Here is a 26,937-nt window from a genome sequence, read left to right as displayed (position 1 = left end):
AGCAAGCCATCAATATTTAAAAAAGGAAATACATCTTAACTAAGGAGTCAGCCCAGGAATCAGTCAGAAAATTTAAAGTGTCATTCATCATGATTGAATAGAGGCAGGAAAACATTTGACACAATTCAGTATCCATGTTAGACACACTTAGAAAAATAGAAATAAAAGGGAATTTTCTTAATCTGATAAAGAGTATCTAGGGGCGCCTGGGTGGCGCAGTTGGTTAAGCGTCCGACTTCAGCCAGGTCACGATCTTGCGGTCCGTGAGTTCGAGCCCCGCGTCAGGCTCTGGGCTGATGGCTCGGAGCCGGGAGCCTGTTTCCGATTCTGTGTCTCCCTCTCTCTCTTCCCCTCCCCCGTTCATGCTCTGTCTCTCTCTGTCCCAAAAATAAATAAACGTTGAAAAAAAAAAAAAAGAGTATCTAACAAAAACTTACAGGAAACGTCACTTTTATGGTGAAATGTTGGAAGCATTCTCTTTAAAATTTCTTTTATTGGGGCACCTGGGTGGCTCAGTTGGTTAAGTGTCCAACTTTGGCTCAGGTCATGATCTCACCATTCGTGGATTCAGGCCCCACCTCAGGCTCTGTGCTGACAGCTTAGATAGAGCCTGGAGCCTGCTTTGGATTCTGTGTCACCCTCTCTCTCTGCCCCTTCCTGCTCACACACTCTCTCTCTCTCTCTCAAGAATAAATAAACAGTAAAAAAAAAAAAAAAATTAAAATCTTTTATTTGCCATCATACTGGAGACTCTGATCAGCACAGAATGACAAAAAAATATGTAAACAAAATAAAATATATAAGGATAGGAAAGAAAAAAAATCAAACCCATAACTGCTGTGATTGCCAATACAGAGAATTCTCAATTTGCTGGCAAATTATTAGAAATAATAAAGGCACTTAGCAAGGTATCTGGATGAAGACCAACAAAGAAGAATCACTGTCTTTCTATATACCAGTGCATTAGTCACGCTTCTCCAGAGAAACAAACCCAGTAGGATATATAAGATATAAATAAGAGGTGGTTTATAATAGGAATCGGCTCACATGATTATGGGGGTTGAGAAGTCCCATAGTCTAACCTCTGTACACTGGAGAAGGAGGAAAGCCAGTAGTGTAATTCATTTGTGGGGTGGTGGAGAGCCTGTTGGTTTAAGTCTTGACCAAAGTCCAAAAGCTGGAGAACGAGAAGCACTGATGTCCAGTGTTCGAGGGCAGGAGAAGGTGGATCAGCTTAAGCAGACAGAAAGAATTCACCTTTACTCTGCATTTTTGCTCTACAGAGTGCTCAGCAGATTGGATGTTGCTCACCCGCGTTGGGCAGCACCATCTGCTATACTCTGTTCACCAATTCAAATGCTAATCTCTTCTGGAAGCACTCTCGCAGACCCACCCAGTTATGTGGACATCCTTTCGTCCAATCAAGTTGATACATAAAATTAACCACTATAGCCAACAACAGGCAGAAAATATAATTTAAAAGTCACGTTTTAATATTAGCAACATTTAAAAAGACCAAGGTATCCTAGAAAGATATACCAGTTGGTACATACCGAAATTCAGTATTACACAGTTGTCAGGTCTTTCCAGAAACTTTCTGTAACTTCATGCAATTCCAATTAAAATCTTATTTGGATATTTTGAGGATGCTGACAAACTGATTCTGGGATTTATATGCATGACCAAAGGCCCAAGAATAGTTAAGGCATGCTGAAAGAAGAAGAAAAACACAGGGACTTATTTTTACAGGTATTAGAACATATATAAAAACCTGTGGTAACTAAGATATATTGTATTGGTGCAGGAACAGATAGGCTATTGAAACAAGACAAAGACCCACCAAGAAGACATTTGCACCTAAGGATTTGACTTAGGTGGCATTGCAGATTACCGAGAGGAGGACATGCATTTCAAGTGTGGATGTGGGATAATTGCTCATCAAAATGGAGAAAAAGAAATGAAATCTCTAACTTGTAATGTGTATAAAGACAAATTACCAGTGGATTAAAGACCTATCTGTGCAAGGCAAGATGGCAGAGTTTTTGAAGAAAATGCAGGAGATGTCTATCTGATTGGATATAACTTAACATTTTAGGCTAATTTTTTTTTTTTTAAAGATTGATATGACTACATTGAAATTAGAACATCCTTATTAATAAAGGTTACCATTAAAAATGAAAAGAAAAGAGGCGCCTGGGTGGCTCGGTCGGTTAAGCGTCTGACTTCGGCTCAGGTCATGATCTCGCGGTCCGTGAGTTTGAGCCCCACGTCGGGCTCGGTGCTGACTGCTCAGAGCCTGGAGCCTGTTTCAGATTCTGTGTCTCCCTCTCTCTCTGCCCCTCCCCTGTTCATGCTCTGTCTCTCTCTGTCTCAAAAATAAATAAACGTTAAAAAAAAAAATTAAAAAAAATGAAAAGAAAAGCAGGGGCCCCTGGGTGGCTCAGTTGGTTAAGCGTTCGACTTAAGCTCAGGTAATGATCTCGCGGTCCGTGAGCTCAAGGCCCGCGTCGGGCCCTGTGTTGACAGTTCAGAGCCTGGAGCCTGCTTCTGATTCTGTGTCTCCCACTCTTTCTGCCCCTCCCCCACTCATGCTCTGTCTCTCTCACTCTCAAAAATGAATAATGTTAAAAAAAAATTTTTTTTAAAGCAATAAACTGTGAGAAGATATTAGCAGCATATATAACGAATAACAGAACACTAGCTGGAATATACAAAGAACTCTGAAACCATTACAAAAAAGATAAATGACCCAACAGAAAAATGGACAAAAAGCATTTCAAAGAGGAGGAAAAATACCAGTGACACATAAACACGTGAAAAGATGTTCAAGCTCATTAGTACTCAGGAGGGTGCAGTTTATGACCAGTGAGACAGCATCTTACACTTTCTAGATTGGCAGAGATTCGGGAATCTAACCATACCGAGTGTTGGTTTTGTCAAAGGTAGGAAGTAGGGCTGGAGAAAGAGATGGATGCACTGGAGAAAATTCCATTTGTAATCGATATTCCATAGTAGGCACACTTAAAAATGGCTCCAGAGAATACCTGGGACCAAAAGGAAAGAGAGTTAGTTTAGAGACAAAAAATGTTGTTTGTGTAACATGATAAGAAATACACTCGTCGACTTTCACTCAGAACAGATTTCTCTCCCAGGCTTTTTGTAATCAGAGGTTCCCCCTGGAATGAACTATTTTTGTGAAGGAATATTATTTTGTTTTATGCTCCTTGACACCTTGTTCATGGCTTCACCTGCTTTATACTTAACAGCAGTCAAATGTGTATAGGAAACCCTTTTTTTTTTTTCCCTAAAGGACAGGAAGTCTGTGTAGGAAATGTCCAGGAGCCCACCATTAAGAATTCTACTTTTTAGGGACAGTTTTACGTGGTGAAAGTTGAGAAGAGAATTAACAAGGAGGGGGTTGTCTTTGTTTTAGTTATTACTGTCATATATCCCTGTTTGCCCATGTCTTCGCAAACACTTACTTCAGTGAATGAATGTGTTCTCCATACTGCTCTGCATGTAAAACATCGTTTAGGGGATGGTAACCAGATTTATTGTGGTGATCGTTTGCCAGTGTGTATCCATATGTTAAATCATGATGTTGTGCACCTGAAACTAATGTTGTATGTCGATTATACTTCAATTAAAAAAAAAACACTGTTAAGAAATACACGTACGAAAGATGCTTTTGAGGCTGTTACTTGGGCACGACATGGATAACATCTATGCAAGAAGATGAATTTATTTTGCATTGTAGGTACCATACTCTTAATTATGTGTGTGTATTTGTGTGTGAATTACTGTTTTAATAGGCAGTGGACTCAAGCCAGTTATAATCACAGCACCAGCAAGTACAAAGGTGGTAGATGGAGACTTTGTTACTCTGTCCTGCAATGCCACTGGCGTGCCAGTCCCAGTCATGCGTTGGTATGACAGGCACGGGTTGATAACCAGCCATCCGTCTCAAGTGCTCAGATCAAAATCCCGGAAGTCACACTTACGACCTGGGGGCTATGACCTGGAGCCTGTCTACTTCATCATGTCCCGAGCTGGCTCAAGCTCTCTGTATATTCAGGCCATCACTCAGGAGCATGCTGGGAAATACATCTGCGAAGCCGCAAATGAACATGGTGCCACACAGTCGGAGGCAGTCCTCACAGTTGGTGAGTTGCCATTAGTACTTTTTCTCGGGTGATTAGCTTCCTCTGATTGTCGGGGATAAAGTGCTTTGAAGTATGTTTTTTTCATGAGTCCAGCAATCTCTGAATATATATATATATATATATATATATATATATATATATATATATATATATATATTTTCCCCGGCAATAGTGAAACACAGAACTGTGGTTTTGGGTATTTGGCCTTACCATGAACCGGATGAACCTTAGTTTCCATTTCTGATGTTTTGGTTAAGGTTGTAGTTGTCCTATAGAAAGCTCTCATATGGGAGCAAGCCCGAGTTGTGACCTGTTTTCATGATTAATGCTTTTGGTTGTCTAAGCTACTGAAAGTGATCATTGCTGACATTATTTAGGGGAGCCTTTGATAAGTACAGCCTCCAGAGTCTAAAGGGTTGGCTTTCTTTTTTTTTTTTTTAATTAATTTATTTATTTATTCAAAATTTTTATTTATTTTTGAGACAGAGAGAGACAGAGCATGAACGGGGGAGGGGCAGAGAGAGAGGGAGACACAGAATCGGAAGCAGGCTCCAGCCTCTGAGCCATCAGCCCAGAGCCGGATGCGGGGCTCGAACTCACGGACCGTGAGATCGTGACCTGAGCCGAAGTCGGACGCTTAACCGACTGAGCCACCCAGGCGCCCCTAAAGGGTTGGCTTTCATTGAGAAAGTAGAATCATGGTACTACCAAACAGTATCTCCTATTCAAAGTTATTTTTCTAATGGGATGTATAACATTAATTCTTGATATTTTATTGATTTTTGGTGAGGATGACTTAAAAGCTTTATACAGTATCAATATTGTCAAAATTAAATAGGTATAGAGTATCAGTATTGTTAAAGTTAATTCAAATTTGACTTAATTCAAATTCAAGCCTTACATCAGTATTTAGAGCAGCAGTGCGCCAGCAGGTGGTCAGTTGAGTGGGACTGTCACCTTATTTGTCGTGCAAGAAGCAGAGTGTCAAACACAGTACTGCCCTTAGTCTTGGCAACTGAGTTCCCTGCCTTGGGCCAGTGCGTTAGAGGGCTCCTTGCAGCTTTCTTCTGCCTGGGTCCTCAGCTCCCACTGGTCAAATAGTCCATGTGGTTAAGGGGTTAAGTTATAGTCCCTGGAGCCTGGAGCCCGTGTTCCTCCTTGTGTATAGCAGGTCTGGGGCTCTGGGAGTCCTTGCTTTAATTAGTTCACAGTCTGTTCCACACAGGTCCCGTTCCCTGACCCATCCTCCAGAGCGTAGACCACACCACCAGTGTGCAGGCACCCTTAAGCCAGAGGAGCGGCCAAGGGGTGGTCTTTTGCAGAGGAAGGAAGGTAAAGTAGACAGAAATTGGGTGTGCACACAGGTATTTCCATTCACAGGCACACAAGGCCCCTGGAGCTCCAGAGGAAGCTGGAGGTAGAAAGAGAAGTGGGGAAGGCCAAGGACATCCATTTGTATTAGATTATAATTATTACTGTCTGATTATTGGTAAATTGGGATTATTCCATGTAGCAGTTAGGGAAGGAAGAAATAGCTACTCACTTCAGACATGTTAAGAATCCTCCAATGAAGAGGGTAGTTGGGTGTTGTATAAATTTATACACGTGTAAATATGAATATGTATACGTGTGTGTGTTTATATATCTGCTCTGCCAAGCGAAAATCAGAGTGGCTCTGCTCAAATTGTTAGCTGTAGGACAGGTGTAACACAGGTGATGCTTGGTTAGCTTTTGGCTGAAGTGATTGTTTTATATAAATATAGGATAGCAAGAGGCACAGATGTGATAGTCACAGTTGATGGAACTGGATCTTTTGTCTCACTGCCTCACTTTAAATATCAAAGATCTGAAGCCTTTAGAAAATACACAGGCTAACTTGTTTAGGTTAGAATTTTTTAGGTCTTTAAGGTCTTCCCCACCCCTTCCAGGATCTTATGTCTTGATAAATACCATTTTCACGTATAGTAGCCCCATCACCGACCTCCTTCCGAAATGTTCTTACATTTTCTCTTTTGCGCGCCCTATAACTATTAAGATCCAGCCAGGTTTACTAAAGCTCACAATACATAACAACCCACCTCTTTCTACAGGAATCTGAGCCTTATTAAATTCTAGCATACTGAGAGCCATTTACTTGTTTTTTTGGGGGTAAGCAAGGGCAAAGAGAGCGATGACTGCCCCCTCCTCCTTTTTCTTTCCAGAGACCTTGGGTTTTGAGGTCTTAGATGTACAAATATTTGTAGAGTGGGTTGTAACTCTTCAAAACTATAATGGGAGTTGGTTTGGGATAGTCGGGGTAGGGGATGCTGGTGTGAGTGGTCACAGTGGGAACGGCTTTGACAAGTTTGGTTATATTCCTTGTTTAGTTTCAGCTCTGAGTCATTAAATTCACTGCCATAGTTATAGTACTTAGAAAAGCAGAATTTTATCAGCCTCTTCTAATTCAAAAAGCATTCTACGTTTAAAAATACTTGATGTCTAAACTGATCATTTCACACTTGATCTTAGCCAAAAGGCCAAGAAGTGATCTCATCTGACCATTTCACAGAGTTGTTTTGAAGACAAGTTGAGATAATATATGTGAAAAAACTTTTGAAAGTGGTGTTCAGGCCTTATAAATTATATCGTGTGAGTACTCAAATTATATTACTGGAAATAGCAGAGAGAAAAGAATTGAATCTTCCTCCTCCTCCCCTCTTCTCGAATCCCCTTTTTTATTTTTATTTATTTTTTATTTATTTATTTATTTTTATTTTTGGGACAGAGAGAGACAGAGCATGAACGGGGGAGGGGCAGAGAGAGAGGGAGACACAGAATCGGAAACAGGGTCCAGGCTCCGAGCCATCAGCCCAGAGCCCGATGCGGGGCTCGAACTCACGGACCGCGAGATCGTGACCTGGCTGAAGTCGGAGGCTTAACCGACTGCGCCACCCAGGCGCCCCTCGAATCCCCTTTTTAATAAACGTGGCAGAAAAGTCTCATCGCGTCCAGAATAGCAGGAGCAGAATTGTGACACTGATACCGTTAGACACAGGCTGCGGCATAAGTTTGTCTCCTGCCTCTGCATAAATTGAGGCCTGTGGTCTTTAAACTCTTGTACGGCCAGATACCACTTCCCAGTGGTAAGCAGCCCAAAGACTCCGTGGAACTCCTAATGATGAAAAGGTCATTCTCCGCTACCCTAAGCCACAGCTAATTACCTCCACTTGCTAGAGCCCATCTCTCGCCCCAGTGGGCACCAGCCGCACGCCCTTACCAGCCAGCCCACGTCCTGACTCACTAGATAAACACGGCTGCTCCAGAAACAATATTGTGAAGTTGTCTCAGTGAACTTAATTAGTTTTCTCCTGGATTATTTTCTCACTAGCTTCTTTAGTGGAGGACGCGTCGGAGACACCTTTTCTCCTCTAAACAGAAAACCGACCTTACGCCGTTAGCCGTGGTTTGTGTCAGTTCCCTCCTGAACGGCAGTGCTTCTCAAAACACACCCACCTTGGGGCGCCTGGGTGGCGTAGTCGGTTAAGCGTCCGACTTCAGCCAGGTCACGATCTCGCGGTCCGTGAGTTCGAGCCCCGCGTCAGGCTCTGGGCTGATGGCTCGGAGCCTGGAGCCTGTTTCCGATTCTGTGTCTCCCTCTCTCTCTGCCCCTCCCCCGTTCATGCTCTGTTTCTCTCTGTCCCAAAAATAAATAAAAAACGTTGAAAAAAAAAAATTAAAAAAAAAAAAAACACACCCACCTTTTACCAGGAATCCGACTTCACTGTGCAAAAGAAAGTCTTTCACGTCGTTTCCTCTGCTCCCTTCCTCCACAAAAGTGGTCAAAAAGGGGAGACCTTTTTGTTGCCAGCGTGAATAGCGCTTGAGAGAAACCAAGCTGTCAGCACTTGGGTTTCATGGTGCTCAGAGGCTATTTGTTTTCATCAGCTGCTTTCTCATTTTTTTTTCAGCAGCATCACCGGAGTTCTTCTGCTGCCTGTTGTCACTTAATCTCCCGGAACCCTAATTTCCTCAGCTGTGAAGTAGGAATCTTACTGTCCACCTAAGAATGTTGTTTTGAGAGCTTGAGGAGATTATATTTATTAAATGTCTAACACAATGCGTGGCCCATAATATGTGCTCAGTAAATTTGGAGGATGGGATGTGCAACCTATTTCTTTTTTCAGCGCAAATATTTTTCCCTTCTCTTGTGTTCTGTATGCTTTTAGTAGCATTAAGACTATTTGCTTGTTTCATTTTTCTTTAGATTGGCAATTTTTTTGACGTTTCTTTATTTTTGAGAGAGCGCGAGCAAGGGAGGGGCACAGAGAGGGGGACAAAGGATCCAAAGCGGGGGCGCCTGGGTGGCGCAGTCGGTTGAGCGTCCGACTTCAGCTCAGGTCACGATCTCGCGGTCCGTGAGTTCGAGCCCCGCGTCGGGCTCTGGGCTGATGGCTCGGAGCCTGGAGCCTGTTAACGATTCTGTGTCTCCCTCTCTCTCTGCCCCTCCCCCGTTCATGCTCTGTCTCTCTCTGTCCCAAAAATAAATAAACATTGAAAAAAAAAAAATTCAAAGGATCCAAAGCCGGCTCTGCATTGAGAACAGCAAGCCCGATGTGGGGCTTGAACTCATGAACTGTGGGATCATGACCTGAGGCGAAGTCAGGCGCTCAGCCGGCTGAGACACCCAGGTGCCCCTAGATTGGCGATTTCTTAAGCCAGTCTTCAGTTCTATCCAGAAAGAGGGCTTGCTTGGAAACAGGTAAACCCTTCTTTTACCTTGTTTCCTCTTGTCGAATGTAAATTGTTTTGCTTGTGTAGGGTGTTTTCATTATCTGTTGCTGCATAACTACCCCCAAAGATTACTGAAACGGTAGCCCCTTTATTATCTCTTACAGTTCCTAGGGTTAACTGGACGCAGCTGGGCAATTCTGCCGGCCTTGCTTGGGGTCTCTTCCGCCATTGCAGTCAGATGTACCTGGGGCTGGGACAGCCAAAGTGGCTTTCCCCGCATGTGTGACACTTTTGTGAAGGCTGGAATAACCGGCCACCTCCCCTTCCTTCCCTTTCTCTCCCCCTCTCCCCCCGCCACTCCACACGGCTAGCTTGGATGTCTGTATGGGGCGACACAAAAGTAGAAGTGCCAGGCCTTGTGAAGACTCAAGCCTGGAAGAGCACAGTCTCCCTTTGGTTGAAGCCAGTCATAGGGCCAGCCTGATTCAGCAGGGAGGGGACCGTCCAAGGGTGTGGATACTGAGGGGTATCATTGGAGACTGGCTCCCCAGCAGGTAACAGCCTAGCTCTTGGTTGTTTCCTTACTATTGAGTTCACCTTGCCGCTGAGGGAATGCGTCGCTTCATGTGTTTCATTTACCAACTGGAATTACCACTCGGTGTTCTCCAACTTAAAATCTTTCAAGGTTAAACTAGCAAATTGTTGTTGTAAAAGAGGGAATACTAGCGTAGAGCAAGGAAAAATAACATCCTCAAAATCACTTCACTGCTGCAGCTTTTTCAATAAGAGATTACAGTTGGAGGTTGGAGGTTTCCATGAATTACAAACTGAGCTGTTAACCTGCTTTCACTTCTGGGCTCAGATTGTCTGTATCCTTGTGGGCAGTTGGATCACTGTGAAGAAGGCACTGAAATAATGAATTTCCTCAAGCTGTCTCTTCTCTCTCTCTCTCTCTCTCTCTTTCTTCCATTCCCTGCAGTTCCTTTTGAAACAAATACAAAAGCAGAAACAGTTACACCTTCCAATCCCACTCAGAATGATAAAAGAGATGGTTCAGAAGCTGGATTGTTGAGCTCATTTCCAGGGAAGAAACGCTCCAGCGCAGTGGAATCATCGCCAGAGAAAAACACTAGTGGTGCCTCTGTCCCTGATGCCCCCATCATTCTGAGCCCTCCGCAGACCTACACATCTGATACGTACAACCTGGTCTGGAGGGCAGGGAAGGATGGCGGGCTGCCCATCAATGCCTATTTTGTGAAGTATCGAAAGGTAATGTCTTCTCATTTATCAGCTTTCTCTTCTCTCACCTTAACGTTGTGTGTATATAACACATGCTTATCATCTTCGACATTTATAGAGCAGCAGGAAACAGGAGTGTTCTAGGATTATGAGTTTGGGAGAGCTATCCCAACAGCCATGCTGGTTTTACCAGTAAGCAGTAAGGATGAAAAATACACAGTATCCCCCAGAATAGGAATTCCAAGAACTCAGTGACTTCTTGACATTTTTTTTGACATTTTTTATCAAACACTTTAACCCCTTGAGTGTGAACCTCTAGAAACCACTTTTTAAAAAGTCACCCCTTCCCTTTGTGAGATAGTAAAACACAGTTCATTTAACAAATAAAGCAGTTTCTTATTAGAAACATCAAAGTCCTCTGGTATAATCTCTGACAATTATTTTGATTTCAAGTTGTCTTCTTAATTGTATCGGAATCTTACGTTGTTTGATTTCTTTGAGTGAACCTTGATCCTCTCAGTTGATCTTCCAGTGTTTCTTCCAGAGGCTTGTATTAAAGCAAAATGAAAAAAAGTGTTTCTTTGTTTATGAGACTAATAAATGAACAAAAGACACCCTCATATTTAAAATACCTTTCTTTGTCCAAGACATTTTGGTGCCCATCGTTTAATAGTATATATTTTTAATATCTGGAACAATTAACATGGTGATATTTGAAAGTTTATTCACTATTTCTAACCTGATGATTCAAGACGTAGAAACTTTGAATGATTCAAGATGAAGAAACTTTCACTGGGATTCTTACCCACACAAAAACTTCTGTGTGATGTCGTTTCCTAGTTCTATTAACTAAGACACAACGGATTGGATCTTTTTTTTTCTTTTCTTTTTTTTAGTTTATTTATTTATTTTTGAGAGAGCAAGAGAGAATACGCACAAGTAGGGGAGGGGCAGAGAGAGAGGGAGAGAGAATCCCAAGCACACTCTGAGCTGAGTATGAAGCCTGACACGGGACTCCAACCCACAAACCGTGAGATCATGACCTGAGCTGAAATCAACAGTTGGAGGCTCAACTGACTGAGCCACCCAGGAGCCCCAGATCTTTTTAACATTTATTTCCTCCAGTACGTGTGGAAGTGGTGAGACATGAAGAATGCTGGAAATATAAAATGCATAATTATGTAACTCATATATGCATATGTATTCTAACTTAACATATATTTATTATGTATATTATATATTATCATTAGTCCAGATTATTATGTACTTATTTTATGCTCCCATTAGCCCAGTAAGAAAGGAGTATTGTTTCCTTTACAAGTAAAGGAAGCAAACTCTGGGAGATAAGTAACTTGCTTGAGGCCACAAATGAGCGGTAAGTAGGAGAGCCAGGAAGGAGTCTTTTTATTCCTGAGAATCCCTAAGTTCATGTTACGGGTCTCCTTATATTTCTTAATGTGAAGAAATATCGTGTCTCTTTCTTCCAACAGTATATTCCTTACCAACATTCATCTGGAATGGAAGATTTTCTCAAATTGGAATGGAAGGTTTTTCTGCCCTTTATGTCCTTTTCTTTAATGACTTATTTTCTCTTGAGCAGCTAGATGACGGCGTTGGCCTGGTGGGAAGCTGGCACACGGTTCGAGTCCCGGGAAGTGAGAATGAGCTCCATCTGACAGAACTGGAGCCGTCTAGTCTCTATGAAGTTTTGATGGTGGCAAGGAGCGCAGCAGGTGAAGGGCAGCCCGCCATGCTTACCTTCCGAACCAGCAAAGGTGAGTATAATCTTCCTCAGGAGGAGCGAGCTGGCCGTGTTGATGTCTCTTTATTACTGAGTGTCCTTTGGAGTCATAGACATTCTTTTTTATTTTTTTTTTTATTTTAGAGAGAGAGAGAGAGAGAGAGAGAGAGCAAGCAAATCCAAAGCAGGCTGCAGGCTCCAGGCTCTGAGCTGTCAGTAACAGTGCTTGACAAGGGGCTTGAACCCACAAACCATGAGATCATGACCTGAGCCAAAGTTGGACGCTTAACCGACTCTAGGTGCCCCTAGAGATTCTTATATATAAATCCATTAAATAATTTTACTATAGTACCTTTGTTGGCCATGCTTGGATGGTTGTATTATTCTATCCCATCCAATGTTCTACGAGTATTGCTGAGAGTTTGTGATATGTAAGGCGTTGGTGTAGGTGATACAGGGAAAACAAAGATGATCAAGATAAGATTCATCCTAATGGTGCCTCTACTTTGCTAAGTAGGCTAAGACACATAAATAAATACCAACTGCAAGCAGGATTTCAGTTGAGTTAATATTTACTGAATGCCTTCTGTGTGTCAGGCAATAAACAAAAGGGACAAACTCCTTGCCCTCATGGAGCTTACAGTCTAGTTGGGAGATGTTTCCACCTGAGTTATAAGTACATTAGAAAGTGGTGAATGCTAATAAGAGAACTAAATTAGGGGGTGGCTATAGGAAGTGCGTGGGGTAGCACTTGTCACAATGTAAGCAGGTGGCCAGGGAAGTCCTCAGTGAGCAGTCGACAGCAGAGCAGAACGTCGAGGTTTAAAGTGGAAAGCCACGTGGATGTCTGGGAAAAGAACACCCCGGCTGAGAGGATAGCAAGTGCAGAGACTCTGGGGTGGGGTGTGCGGGGTGTACCCCAGGAACACTGAGGGCACCACTGTGACGGTAGCCAAGGGACTGTGACCGTGGGGGAGGGCGCTCAGGAAGATGACAGAGCGGCCACCCCACACAGTGCCTTGTTCATCCTGCAAGGACATTGACTGACTCTGAGAAAGTGGAAACGTTGGAGGGTTTGAGCTGAGTTGTGTGACATAATCTGTTGTGTGTTTCAACGGGGGTAGGGTAAGGATAGACCGCAGAAGGGCAAGGGTGTGAGCGAAGTATGACAAGTACTGGGAAGGACTGAGACAGTACAAAGAAAGGATGTTCTTTCAAGTGGGGTAGCTCGTTGAGGGTAGGCTTGATTGAAAAGATGCCATTATAGCTTGGCCATCAATGAACAAAAAGATTTCAGTGAGGAGAGAGGGGAACTGGGTAGCAGAGTATTTTAGTACAGTACAAAAATAAAAAGGAGGTATGATTGAGAAGAAATTATTTATTGGCTTTTGGAAAAGACCCTTTCATACTAACTACAGAGTGTAGCTAGAAAAATGAGTATTTCTTGTTTGAACTGCACTTTGAGTTAATGTTCATCATCAGTCCACAGTTGTTTATAGAATCTGACCTATAAATACTGAATAAGAAGAACATATTTCAGTTTTAAGGTAATCACCCATTTTCACTTTTTGCCTCTTGGAATTTTTAAGCTTAACATGATAATTTTCCCACGAAGAAACAGAAGCTCTTTAAGAATGAGTTTTATGTTTTAGAATGAAGAAATAGGTACAGTAAGAAGAAAAAGGGATGAATAGTTTGAAAGCTTTTTGGCATTTGGCTTTTTTACTTGTGGTGTTTATTCTGTGTGTAAATTTAAATTAGCCTGATGAAGAAAGACACATTTTAGTTTTCCCTTAAAGCTACTAGAAAAAGACAAAGTAATTTTTAAAAACAATATTTATTTATTTTGATAGAGAAAGAGAGGGAGAGAAGTGGAGGGAGGGGCAGAGAGGGAAAGGGAGGAAGAATCCCAAGCAGGCTCCATGCCTGACGCAGGGCTTGATCTCACAAATTGAGATCATGACCTGAGCCAAAATCAGGAGTCAGCTGCTTAGTGACTGAGCCACCCAGGTGCCCTGACAAAGTAATTTTTTTAAGTCAATTCCTCAGATTATCTAAGTATTGACAATGTAGGTCTTAAACTCAGACCCTGTAACAGACAAGTTCATGTATTTATATTGATACACCAGTTGAGTTTAGTATCTTTCCTTAACTCTACATCTACACAGAAGCTTATATTACCATACGTGATTATGTGTTTTCTAACTTTTCTAGAGAAAACAACCTCATCAAAAAACACCCAGGCGTCCTCTCCACCCATGGGCATCCCTAGGCGTCCTGTTGTTTCGGAGGCTGCGGACAACTTTGGGGTGGTACTTACAGATTCCTCTAGGCATAGTGGAGGTAAAGTAGAGAACCTTCATTTTTACTGATTTTGTTTGTTTGCACATGTAACTGGCATGTTTCAAATTATTTAGGGGGTGGAGTGGGAGAGAGTGTTTGTTTATTGTTCAGATTATAGCCTACCATAAAGCTCTTTCAGGTCCTATTTCAACCATGTTTTTAAAAAAAAAATTTTTTTTTAATGTTTATTTTTGAGAGTGAGAGAGAGCACGAGTGGGGGAGGGTCAGAGAGAGAGAGGGAGACACAGAATCCGAAGCAGGCTCCAGGCTTCCAGCTGTCAGCACAGAGCCCGACGCGGGGCTCGAACCCACGAACCATGAGATCACGACCTGAGCCGAAGTCAGATGCTTAACCAACTGAGCCACCCAGGCACCCCCTATTACCATTTTTTTAATGCCCTGTGCTCCGATCTTGGTAACTCAGTGTCATGATTGCTTTTTGAGGTAATAAACTCAGACCCAAAATGTTCTGGTACTAAGATTTTATAGCTCATAAAAAGGATTTTTCTCTCTCCTCTCTGGCAAAGAAACTAAATTTATGTTTTGAACTCTGAAAGTCTGACTTTTTTTTTTTTTTTTCGGTGATTTATCAAAACGTGTGGTGGTGCCTACGGTATGGTTTAATGTTTTGAATGATTACATGTCATATTCCATTTTATTGCTATATCTTGCCACTTGTATGGTTTTTAGATGTCATAGCCGTACAGTTTTCAAAAGATTCTTTTTAGTATTTAAATTTCACACGTACTAATTCTACAATTACAACATAACGTGCTCTTTGTGGCTGTGTTAATGTGTGTTAGCAGGATGTCTAGGGAGGGCTTAAAATTTCATTGCTGAGCTCTAACAGTGTTCAAGCCTCTCTTCCCTATTTGTATAGCCTTTCACGAATTGGCCTCAGACAAAAGCAGGTCATAACATTTGAACACCCTTCTGGAACCCCTCTGCTTCTTCAATATCATGAGCCTCTTCTGCTTGAGTACTTTAGCCTCTGAGGAGCAGTTCAGCTCCCTTAATAGAGTACTTACACGAGTATCAACTTTATATAATTTTTTTTAATGTTTATTTATATTTGAGAGAGAGACAGATAGAGCATGAGTGGGGGAGGGGAAGAGAGAGAGGGAGACACAGAATCCGAAGCAGGCTCCAGGCTCTGAGCTGTCAGCACAAAGCCCAACGGGGGGCTTGAATTCACAAACCGCGAGATCATGACCTGAGCTGAAGTCAGCCGCTCAGATCACTGAGCCCCCCAGGCGCCCCGAGTATCAACTATATATGAATAAAGTTGACATCTGAAAAACAAAAACCTTATGACTTATTTAACATCCTGTGGTAGATACTGGACCAAATGCTGTTGCAGCAGAGGCAAAATAAATCTTGCCTTCAAGGAGTTTACAGCATCGTGAATGATCTAGACAATAAGTCCGCAACAACATAGTGGGTAATATATACACATTAACCCATAACAATGATTTGGATTCATTGTGCTGAGAGTCTACCCTTGGCGTTCTGGGATCGCGAGAGAAATATGCAGAGGACGCAGGTGGTGGTAAGAGAGGCTCCCTCTGCTGAGCTTCAAAGACAAGAATGCTATAAAGACAAGAATGGAGGAAGGAACAAGAAATGCAAGACAGCTCCTGTGCAAAGAGATGCAAAATTGACATGTTGGATTTCGTGTCGAGGTTTAGAGGTTAGGGTTTTAATTTGGTGTGATTGGTTACTGTTGGGAGTGACACCAGAGTAGGGGGGGAGGCAGGTGGGCACCTTGTATGATGTACTTAAAATTTTAATCTTTCCTAAAAAAAAAAAATAATAATTTTTCCTGGAAAGCTGTGAAGAACCATAGAAGACTTTAACGAGGGGGAAAGGAGAAATGGCCAAAGATGAGGCTAGAGAAATAACGAAAATAGTGAGAGTGTGGATGGAGAGGGACACAGCTGTCAGACAAAGGAGATTGAGTCCACGTTGAAGGAGAGGCAAAGGTGTGGGGCCTCGGGCTTGGGCAACCAGGGCCCATTTACCGAGACAGGTAATAAGGATAGTTTCGTGTAGCTTAAGGGTTCAGTTCTGGAAGTCAAGAGTTTGGAATCACCCAGGCAGAGATAGCCGTAGGAAGTGATCTCTTGAATCTTCGCAATAACCCTGGGAGAAGGATTAGCATATTTTACAAATCAGTTAACTGAGACTCAAGAAGGCCATGCAGCTTTGCCTGAGCTCTCCAGAACTGCTGTTCAAAATTCAGATTTTTGAACGCCCAACTACAGTCTTCCTTTTATCCCATAACTGCCACATGCTCTCTCTTTTACATATTGAAGATTCTTTTCTGTAATGATTCTTTTCCCTAATAACCTTCTCTTTCTGTTTGATCTTTGGTGTTCTTTGATGAGTGGTTGGTTATCTAGTACCAAAAGAGAGATTCACTAACAGTACTGTTCATTCTGTTTCCATTGCTTTCTAACTTGAAAGGAATACAGTAAGTATCACTCAAAAGTTGCCTGCTTTGAGTATTTTCCTCTTTTTAATCCATCAAGCGCTTTGCTTTTAAAATGCCACCATTTTCTCCATACAAGTACCATCTGCAACATTATTATGTTCTTTCTTATGTGTTTGTTCGGGCTAAAGGGGTGTCGAGTTGAGACAGAGTGGTGTTGCTTAAGGAATGTGGCACGGGCCAGACAGACAGGGTTCGCTTAGTGACTTCACCCAGGTAACATCACCATGGCCCGGAGCTGGACCTCCTCCTTCAGCTCTGGACATCTGATTGTTAGCATGCCAAACGACAGTCAGTCTCTTGAGACCCAGCTCGCCTTTGCAGAATTCATAGGCGATCAGCGTAAACCAGAATGGCGACTTACTAATTTGCACTGAAACCGTCCCACAGACCAGATTGTCTCTGTCGGCGTTCTTCCCTGGTAGGAACCAAGTGGGAAGACAGTTACAACCACAAGTGTGTGGTCTTCTTGGTCAGCAAGAAGAGTTAGGTACGTGCTTTAAATGGCTGGTGGACTTAATCCTGACGTTTCTACCTGCCACGGGAGTCTAGACTGTCCAGGTTGTGGGCCAGGACCTCCCCTCCCCTTGGCCGTGTCACCTGTAACTGCTAGACATTCGTTCTCTGACTCCTTTTTCTAAAGTTTGTGTGGATGACTAGGTGGCTCATCTCGTTACTGAGGGCCGTTTTCTTGATTTTTTTAAAAAGTATTTTTTTTTTTTCAACGTTTATTTATTTTTGGGACAGAGAGAGACAGAGCATGAACGGGGGAGGGGCAGAGAGAGAGGGAGACACAGAAACGGAAACAGGCTCCAGGCTCTGAGCCATCAGCCCAGAGCCCGACGCGGGGCTCGAACTCACGGACCGCGAGATCGTGACCTGGCTGAAGTCGGACGCTTAACCGACTGCGCCACCCAGGCGCCCCTAAAAAGTATTTTTAATGTTTATTCGTTTTTGAGAGAGAGAGAGAGCAGAGACAGAACATGAGTGGGGGAGGGGCAGAGAGAGAGGGAGACACAGAAAGTGAAGCCAGCTCCTGGCTCTGAGCTGTCAGCACAGAGCCCGACGTGTGGCTGGAACTCACGGACCACGAGATCATGACCTGAGCCGAAGTCGGATGCTCAACCGACTGAGCCACCCAGGAGCCCCACCCCCTTTTCTTTATTTAACTACATATCCTGTCTTCCTGCTTCCATCCCACGTAGCATTCTCTTTGCCCATTAATATCACTGTTGATTTATTAATCAAATTTTATCTCTTTACTGCCTGCAGTCTGTGTTTTTGGAGTAGCGTTCCTATAGCCTTGAGGTGTGTTAAGATAGGATATGATAGTAATAGCTAATAATCTGTATGTGTGTTATGTAGCTTGGATGGGTAAAGAAAAACATTTAAATAACACCTAATTTTGAAAACTTACTATAAATTATAAGCGCCAGGTAATAATTACTTATACACTATTTAGCCATGAATCTAAAGTAGCATGGTCACTATTATCATGCCCATTAACTTTCCATTTTCTAGAGCTAATTATCAAGTTTATAGATGACTTTGTTTTTCCTTTATTTCCTGTATCTGGTCATTTCATTGCCCTTTAGCTTTTAGAAGATAACAGGAAGATAGTCTTAATATTATTAACTCTGGCAGTTAGTTTGGTGACGAATCTTTAATAAAATGACCCTTTTAGTTTGAGTTATTCTTGTCTCTGACACCAGAGGTTATTGGAATAAATGTTTCCGTGTTTAGTTCCAGAGGCACCTGATCGGCCTACCATCTCTACGGCATCAGAGACGTCCGTCTATGTCACTTGGATTCCTCGGGCCAATGGGGGTTCTCCAATCACTGCCTTCAAGGTCGAGTACAAACGGATGAGGACTAGTGATTGGCTGGTGGCAGCTGAAGATATCCCTCCTTCCAAACTTTCTGTGGAAGTTCGTAGCTTAGAGCCAGGTAGTAATTCAAACATTTCCTTTTTTGCCATCCACTGCTGACTTGAGATGCATATTTCTAGTGGTCTCGTACTCTTCTGATTGTTAAAGTAATACAAGCCTGTTGTGTGAAAACAGAAGAGAAACTATGAAGAAAAGAATAAGTCACCTGAAATCCATCCAGCCAGAGATAAAGCATTGTTTACAGTTTGGTGTATTTTTGTAGCCTTTTTTTTTTTTTTAAATACAAACCAGGATCGTGCCATAAATACTGTTTTGTGATCCCATTTTCCCTCTATCACATGCCTTTTCCAATATCATTAGAAATTCTTCAAAAACTCAAGTTTTTAAGAACTGTCTATCTGCTGTATAAGTGTAGTGTGATTTACTTAACACGTTCTTTTCTTCTGGGTCTTGGATTCTTTCTAACTGCTAATCAGTAGAAGCAGTGCTGTGTGACATCTTTGTGTGTGTGTGTGTAAGGTGTTTTGCTATAATTACATATTTTAAGAGGAAAATTGCTGGTTGTTTGACAAAAATTGTTGGCTCTGATGATGAATCTCTCAACGGAAATGGGAGAACACTCGTGCTTTGCTCAGCAGAACACCCGACTTCCCTGCTGCCACCCCAGCATCTTGAAGGCTGTATGTGAGACGTTAAACCACACAAGGAAAAAGCAGTAATCACAAATACACTTTGGTTGCTTTTATCTGTGTTCCATGACCATTTTTGTTTATGGCCTTTTTAAATGTACTTTAGTGACAGATGTCGGTGTTTGTCTAGACAGGTAACATGAGCCTCAGAACCTGCAGCTAGAGTTGGGAGAAGGTGACAGTTTTAAATGTGGGCGAAGCTGGGTAGCATTTTACAGACAGAAAACACCGTCTTCAGAAGCCCCGTGGTTATTTATAGCCATCAGGAAACGTGCTGGGGGAGTCTAATTTATTCTTTAGATCTAGATCGTCAGAAACTCACAATCCTTAGAGGTTTTTTTTTTTTTTTTTAAGTTCTTAATATGTAATACAAATAAATACCTTCTGTTGTGGCTTAAATCTGTCCGCTCTTATCCCATTATTGGTGAAGTCAAGTGACATCTGCTGTCACCCACGCAGCGCCCCTTCCTAAGTGTATTCACTGTGTTAAACTTCGCTTCAGTTGTTTCTTTCAAAGGGGAAAGAAACTCGTTTTGAACACAGATACTTCAACCAATACTGCATTTGATGGTTATGATTTTAGAACGTGATGGTAAAAAACAGTAAATGCTCTCTTTCCTGTTCTCTACCTGCCCCTGCCATGACAGACATCATTAATCTTTCATGGCCTTGTCTCTCAGGGGCTCCTAATAAGCTCTTGGACCCGGGAACACAACATCTTGAACATCCGCTGCCAGTTGACAGAAGCTGGCAAGTGGATTGAAATCTGTTTACCGTGGAGACTTCAGAGTGTGTTTTCGTGACTGTAGATAGATACTTAGGCACAGTTGTCATATCTCGTATAATGATATGACCTTCGGTTGTCTGTTTGCAGATTTTTAAAAACTCTGTTTTTTCCTTTTTTTTTTTTCCCTCCCTCAAAAGGTTCAACATACAAATTTAGGGTTATTGCCATCAACCATTATGGTGAGAGTTTTCGGAGTTCGGCATCTCGTCCTTATCAGGTGGCTGGGTTCCCCAATCGTTTCTCTAACCGTCCAATAACTGGACCCCACATTGCTTACACTGAAGCTGTCAGTGATACGCAGATCATGCTGAAGTGGACGGTAAGTGGGATAGCTTTTCTAATGAGACGGTTGTCTAGTTTGGCCATGGTAATGATTGATTTGATATCCTCATGACACGATATTACGAATAGCAAATGTTTTTAACTTCTAAGTGAGGGAAAGTTGAAGGGCATAGAATATTTATCTAAAAGCACCTGTGATGAGTGGGACAGTCTTCTCAGCTCTCAGCCAAGTGTTAACTTAATTGCCATTTCAAGATTGAGTGATAGATTTTTTATCGTGTTTATTTACTTATTTTGAGGGGGAGGGAGGGGGAGAGAGAGGGAGAATCCCAAGCAGGCTCCGTGCTGTCAGTGCAGAGCCCGACATAGGGCTTGATCTCACAAACCACGAGATCATGACCTGAGCCAAAATCAAGAGTTGGACGTTCGACCAACTGAGCCGCCCAGGCACCCCCAAGATTTATTTATTTTGAACCAAACGTACTTTTATGCCTTAGAACCTGGTGAAATATATTACATTATTTTTGCCCAGCCCTCCAGTAAATTAAATGCTCGCAATACCTTTGAATTAAATTTAAAATGGCCATCAAGGATGTTTACAAAATGAAGCTGGAAAAGTATTGCCACACAGATATTTCACATCATGGATGTTGAAAGTTACACTCATTTTTGTCTTTGACAAGTCTTTGCTTCTATTTTTTAGTACATTCCATCAAGTAACAATAATACTCCCATTCAAGGATTTTATATCTACTACCGGCCAACAGATAGTGACAATGACAGTGATTACAAGAGGGATGTTGTAGAAGGTAAGTCCCACTGGCAAGCTGGCGTAAAGAGCTTTGGGCGGAGAAAGTTTATAAATATTATGAAAAACATCATCCCAGGTTAAGATAGATAAAATATGAAATGTCATAGACACTATTACTTTGATTTTTTTTTCCCAAAGAGAGACCATCTTTCCAAGGTAATATATATAGTATCTTCCATTTTGGTTATAGAAACAGTTAAAAAACCCTGGGGGAGATCTGACTTGTCAGTAGTTCATCTGAAAAAAATTCTTGTTTTCTGTTTTATTTAAGTGAATAGTAACATGAGTATAAAAATCACTTGCAACTTCTAGCTATATGTAAAAAAATGTCTCCATCTCAGTTCCATTAACGTCTGTACTGGAATGATTGAATCTTAAGCATGTTCTCCGCTTTGAGAGATGCTCAGGGATTAGAATATATAGAGACAAAAAACCAGCCAAGATAGGGAAGTGTGTTGAAACTACCTTTCCCTTGCATTTAAAATACAATCTAGAACTTTGCATGTGGTCTGAAGGCCCCACATGGCCTGGCTGGGCCCTGCCTGCACCTTCCTCCAGTCTCGCACACGTCTCCCCTCTCACTGTGTCTTCCGTGACACGCCGGCCCTCTTTGAGTTTCCTTGTGTGCACCAGGATCTCTCTTGCCTCAGTACTATGACACGTGGCAGTTCCTACTCCCTACTGTGTTCCTCTTCTGGTGTTTTATTTAGTTTTTTCTGTTGTGGGCCGAAACGGTACTTCCTCAGGTAACCTCTGCCGGTTCATGTGAGTTACCCTTGGTGTAATTTCTAAGTGTGCCCTTTATGGTTATGTCATAGAATTCACCACAGTTGGTTTGTAAGGAGTATGTGTGCATATGTGCGTGTGTGTATGAAAGTATTTACTTAGTTTGTCCCCACCGCTAAACGTTAGCCTCTTTGTAGGCCAGGAGTCTTTTCTCTAGTGTCGTATCCCCAGCCCCTCCAGTGGTGAGGTGCTCAGTATTTAATGAATGAATGGAGTCGAAAAGAACAGTGGAATATCTGAGGATGATCAGGCTGGAAAAAGGACGACTAACAAGCAATGTGACAGCTGCCTTCAAATACTGAAAGACTATTATGTGGAGGAAGAACTCAGCCGGTGGGGAGGGGCAGCTAAAAGGAAGTAGCATAAAGAAGAAACCTCCAACACGGCTTTTTTAACAAACTCAGAAACTCCTTAATTTTGGAGGTGTTCAGTAGAAGCTGGATGCTTCTTTCTCAGTGATCTCTTAGAAGGGATTCTTGCTTTGGGAGGAAGCCTTCCTCCAAGGGCTATTTTCCCCTCCCAAGATTCTGATCCTTTGAGCTATTAACATCACGATGGATCATGTCAAAAAATGGCCCTGGGCCAAGGTTGTTTTCATACGACTTCTTGATGTCAAAGGCTGCATATAAATTTCGTTGTAAGTAGTCTTATAATAAATTCATTTAAATACGCTAAATTAAGTTTTCTTTAAATAGTGTAATTTAAATAATGTTTTTCCAGCAGATTACTTTTGTAATATAGTAAAAAATTATCATCTGAGTTTTAATACCTGGTGCGTAGCAGGTGCTCAGTAAATATTTTTTGAATGAAAGAGTGATTATTTCTCTTAATGTGGAAAAGTAGGAAACAAATTAGTTTCTAAAATCCACTTTAAACATGAAGCACTGGGGGAATGAGGTAAGATACTTGTTAGCGGCCAGACTATTCTGTGAAGTTAAGACGGTAGCTGTCTTGAGGGAGATACGACCGGAAGAAGCATGGGGGGTACTTTTGGGGTGCCGGTAATGTTTTCTTTCTTGACCTAGGTATTGGTACCATGGGTATGTTCAATTCATGAACATTCAGCGAGCTGTTCCGTTATGGGTACTTCTCCCTGTGCACATTTCACTTTCTGAAAAAGCTATGCAAAAAGAAGAAATGATAAGAGTTATTAGTAACTGTTCTATATTTGAGTTCTAGCTAGGTCGTCATTTTAGTTTAGCTGGGTTAGGAGAGTGGCGCTGTCACTTTCATTTCTAAAATCTTTTGACAGAGATTAACATTTGCTATGAAATAGTTCTAAACAAGGTAAATGTAAACAAAGTGAACATCTCTCTTTGTCTCGCTCTGTGCCATTCTTGTCCCAACCTCCCTTGGTTCTACTCTCTAGAAATATCCACCAGTGAACAGTTTTTAAAATATATTCCCTAGTTCAATCTTTGAAATTTTTGCAAGCTTTTGTGATGTGAATATCGTGTGTGGAACTGGGAAATTAACTTTTGTATCCAGTAGTCGTGTCTGCAGATGTGAGTTTTGCCTTACGGTTCACAGAGAACTTGTTTATAAACTTCGTAGACGGAGCAGTTAGATGTTTAAGTGGGCTTCACTGTGCTGTGTAATTTGCTTATTCCTTATTTTCAAGTTTATGCATTTGAAATTCTTTTGTGGCAGTTGGAAACTATTGGCCTGTTCTCCCAAACCAAGGAACGAAAGTATTTACCCTTTGCCCGTAAAGTTTTCTTCAAGGCAAAGTTTTAGATTACTTATGTATATGGACTCAGAATTGTTTAAGCTTTTGGAAAAAATCTGAAACTCAATTACAGTGTTAAAGAATACACCAAGAGCAATTACATCAAGTTATCCTATCTTCTGAATTAAGTTCCACATTGGAGTAAACCGTAAATGTTTCCAACATACCAGCGCTTTTGTGGTGAATATTTTTGTCTTATAAAGTTGAGTTTCCAAAAAAATTAAAGTATCAGGCATCCTAATCGTTAAGCCTGTGCTTTGGCTTTTCACCTTTTGTAAATATTCTTTGAGGAAAAAAAGAAAAAAAAAATGACCCATTTAAGAAAAGGGTATGCTGGTTGGTTGACTTTCAACCTGATAATGTACTTTGTTGTCTTACTCATCAGTGATCAGGAAAACTCTCTCTGCTAGTGCTTCCTGTCATTTTAGCCATTTGAATAATTACCATAACAGTGGAGTATTATTCTAACAAGATACGTGTTCTTTTACCTGTTTTTCTCTTATTAGTTAACATATGGGAAGCGCAGTGTAATTACGTTTTGACTAGGACTCTGAAAGGAAAACTTCCAATCTGGTGTGGTCATTATTCAGGAGAACGTTTATAGTTAGGTGAGTGTAGGGCTGAGCTAGGAAAGGCCCAAGGACAGAGAAAAAATAGAAGTCTTTGAGAAAGTGTTTGGAACTTAGAAATAGATCTATTCCAGTCTTTGAATCAAGATTGTGAGTCAAGTTTATTTTAGGGTCCTCTTTATACTTACAAAGGGGGCATAGAATTCCTTACTTCTTGAGCCTTTCAGAGTCCCTTGATCCTAAAACAAGCAGATCCTCTTCTGTGTAAACTATGGGTCTTTATGAATGAGGGGTTTTGTAGTGGTGACCTGGAAAAGGGGCTGTGTTTCCGGTCTGAAATATTTTTGTCTGTGTTGAATTAGAAAGGAACCCAGTGCTGTTGGACCTGTCAGCCGAGTAGATTTGACTTGCTTGTGTGGTTTGGTTTTGTTTTTCCTCCCCCTTCAATTAATTCTTAAATCAGTAGGTGGTATAGTTGAGCTTCTAAGGAACTGTGGAAACAGTTTGAAGAGGTATGCTCTAAGAGGGATTAAAGGTGCAGGAAGAGTTCATTAAATCTGCCAGAAGTGTCCCTGTTTATTAAAGTTCATCACATGTCCGTGGAAGTAAAAATGGAGAGTGGTTCGCATGAGAGTTGGTTCAGTTTGGGGAGTGTTTCTAAATGAAACGTTGGCTGGGTGCCATGGATAACAGAAGTCATTCTATTAGAGATACTTGTGTGGTTTGGAGACCCTGACTCAAAAGAAAAGAAACAGTGGAGCAGGAACCAAGAGTTTCCGCTAGTAGATTTTGCTTTTTGATTATTCTCAACCATTTGTTCAGACATTCACTTAGACGTCTGTTCACGTCACATCCAGTCCAGCAGAACTGAGAGTTTCTCTGAGGCCTGTCTTGTAAATAAATGGTCACTTATTCTGGGTCGGGCGCCGTTTGCTGATCTCATTTATAGTACTGCTTTCTGGAGGGTGGACGGACTGGATTGACTTGCTAGGTTAAAATAGACCATCAGAGGACTTGAGGGGTTTTTCTCCCTTAACTTATGCATAAAATTAACATGGATTTTACGAAAGGCCTACTACTAATTCTTGGTAATGAAACAAAATATTACTGCCAGTGCACGGGTGTAGCTTCATGGCATGTCACAGAAATGCTGTTTAACTTGCTGCATTACTGAAGTGCTTCGCTGAAGGACATTCTCATCACGCAAACAGACGCTATGGCGATAGGATGCTGTTCCAACCGCGTTTTGAAATTACCTTTGGGTCGTGCGATACGCAAAGCTTGTCTTTTCCTTTTGCTTTCTAGGTTCAAAGCAGTGGCACATGATTGGCCATCTGCAGCCAGAAACCTCCTACGATATTAAAATGCAGTGCTTCAACGAAGGGGGAGAGAGCGAGTTTAGTAACGTGATGATCTGTGAAACTAAAGGTAAGAGAGGAATGAGAACTCATGCTTTTTTTCCTGGCGTGAAGACTGTCCCAACGGAAAACATAATACGTTGACTAGAGCACTTGTCTAAAACCTAGTTTACGGAAACATTGATCATATTCATTAATTTCTGTGTGGCTCCAAGCAACTCACTCCTCTTCTTTTTTTCTTTTTCTCCACAAAGAGAGTAGAAATATTTGCTGAGTAATTGCTGAGATTGCTGTGAAAATTAGAATACTTTTTTTAAAAAAGCATAATTTTAGGGAAAAGTGCTTTATACCCTTCAAGTGGTTTCTTGAATGACAGTTATGTGTAACTCTATTTACTTAAGTGTGGTGGTTAAATTCAGAATTAGCAGTGCGCTATGCTAAATTGAAATTCCCAACTCTGCCTCCATATGTAGATTGACTATAAAATATCTTCTAGTTGTTTTTTTTTAATGTTTATTTATTTATTTTGAGAGAGAGAGCGACAGAGACAGAGAGAGAGCTGGAGAGGGGCAGAGGGAGGGAGAGAGAAAATCCCACACAGGCACCTCACTGTCAGTGCAGAGCCTGATGCAGGGCTCGAACTCAGGAACTGTGAGATCATGACCTGAGCCGAAATCAAGAGTTGAACGCTTAACCCACTGAGCCACCCAGGTACTCCTATTATCTGTTTTTAAAGGTGATAATACTATACATAACAGAAACAGCTAATGTGGCTATTTACAAACTCCTGTCCAATCTCAGTTAAGCTAATAGAAAAAGAGACTGTTTTTAACTTGTGTCTGTTTTTAAGAACAAGAGAAAATTTCCCATATTCCTCCCCCGTCCCCACCCCCACTGGTCTCAGTGATCAGGACTCAGTCACATGCTCCCCAAACTATTCCCGGGAGTGAAATGATTGATCAGGACCTACTTTAGTTGTTGGGGTTTGAGTGGACAGCTCAACAAAATTGGGGCTCTGCAAGTATGGGAGGAAAAGGCTGCTGACTGGGCTGGGCAGCCTTCAGTGTGTCTGCTACAGGTGATTTTATGATACCAATTCAAAAATGAAACTGGGGCGCCTGGGTGGCTCAGTCAGTTGAGCGTCCAACTCTTGATTTTGGCTCAGGTCATGATCCCAGGCTCTTGGGATCGAACCCATGTTGGGGTCCACGCTGAGTGTGGAGCCTGCTTAAGATTGTCTCTCTCTCCCCCTGTCCCTCTCCCCTGCTTGCTGTCTCAAATAAAATTAAAAAAAAATTTTTTTTAATGAAGAAACTGAGGCTCAGATAAATTGAATTATAAATTTTTTTT

General features: G+C 41.8%; 1 protein-coding gene across 6 annotated transcripts in view; it reads left to right on the top strand.

Moving 5' to 3' along the window:
- Positions 1–26,937, top strand: part of CDON (cell adhesion associated, oncogene regulated) — a 105,650-nt gene that overhangs the window by 46,710 nt on the left and 32,003 nt on the right. For all 6 annotated transcript variants that reach the window (XM_045038508.1, XM_045038509.1, XM_006936782.5 and 3 more), the window contains exons 8-15: positions 3,813–4,163; positions 9,853–10,142; positions 11,713–11,887; positions 14,068–14,196; positions 18,431–18,634; positions 20,190–20,371; positions 21,038–21,143; positions 25,535–25,657. In XM_045038508.1, the coding sequence (XP_044894443.1) occupies positions 3,813–4,163; positions 9,853–10,142; positions 11,713–11,887; positions 14,068–14,196; positions 18,431–18,634; positions 20,190–20,371; positions 21,038–21,143; positions 25,535–25,657 (1,560 nt within the window). The remainder of the gene's footprint in view (positions 1–3,812; positions 4,164–9,852; positions 10,143–11,712; positions 11,888–14,067; positions 14,197–18,430; positions 18,635–20,189; positions 20,372–21,037; positions 21,144–25,534; positions 25,658–26,937) is intronic.

This window comes from Felis catus, chromosome D1 (genome assembly GCF_018350175.1).
Source record: "Felis catus isolate Fca126 chromosome D1, F.catus_Fca126_mat1.0, whole genome shotgun sequence".
NCBI classification, from domain to species: domain Eukaryota; kingdom Metazoa; phylum Chordata; class Mammalia; order Carnivora; family Felidae; genus Felis; species Felis catus.
This window is presented reverse-complemented; position numbering and strand designations above follow the sequence as displayed.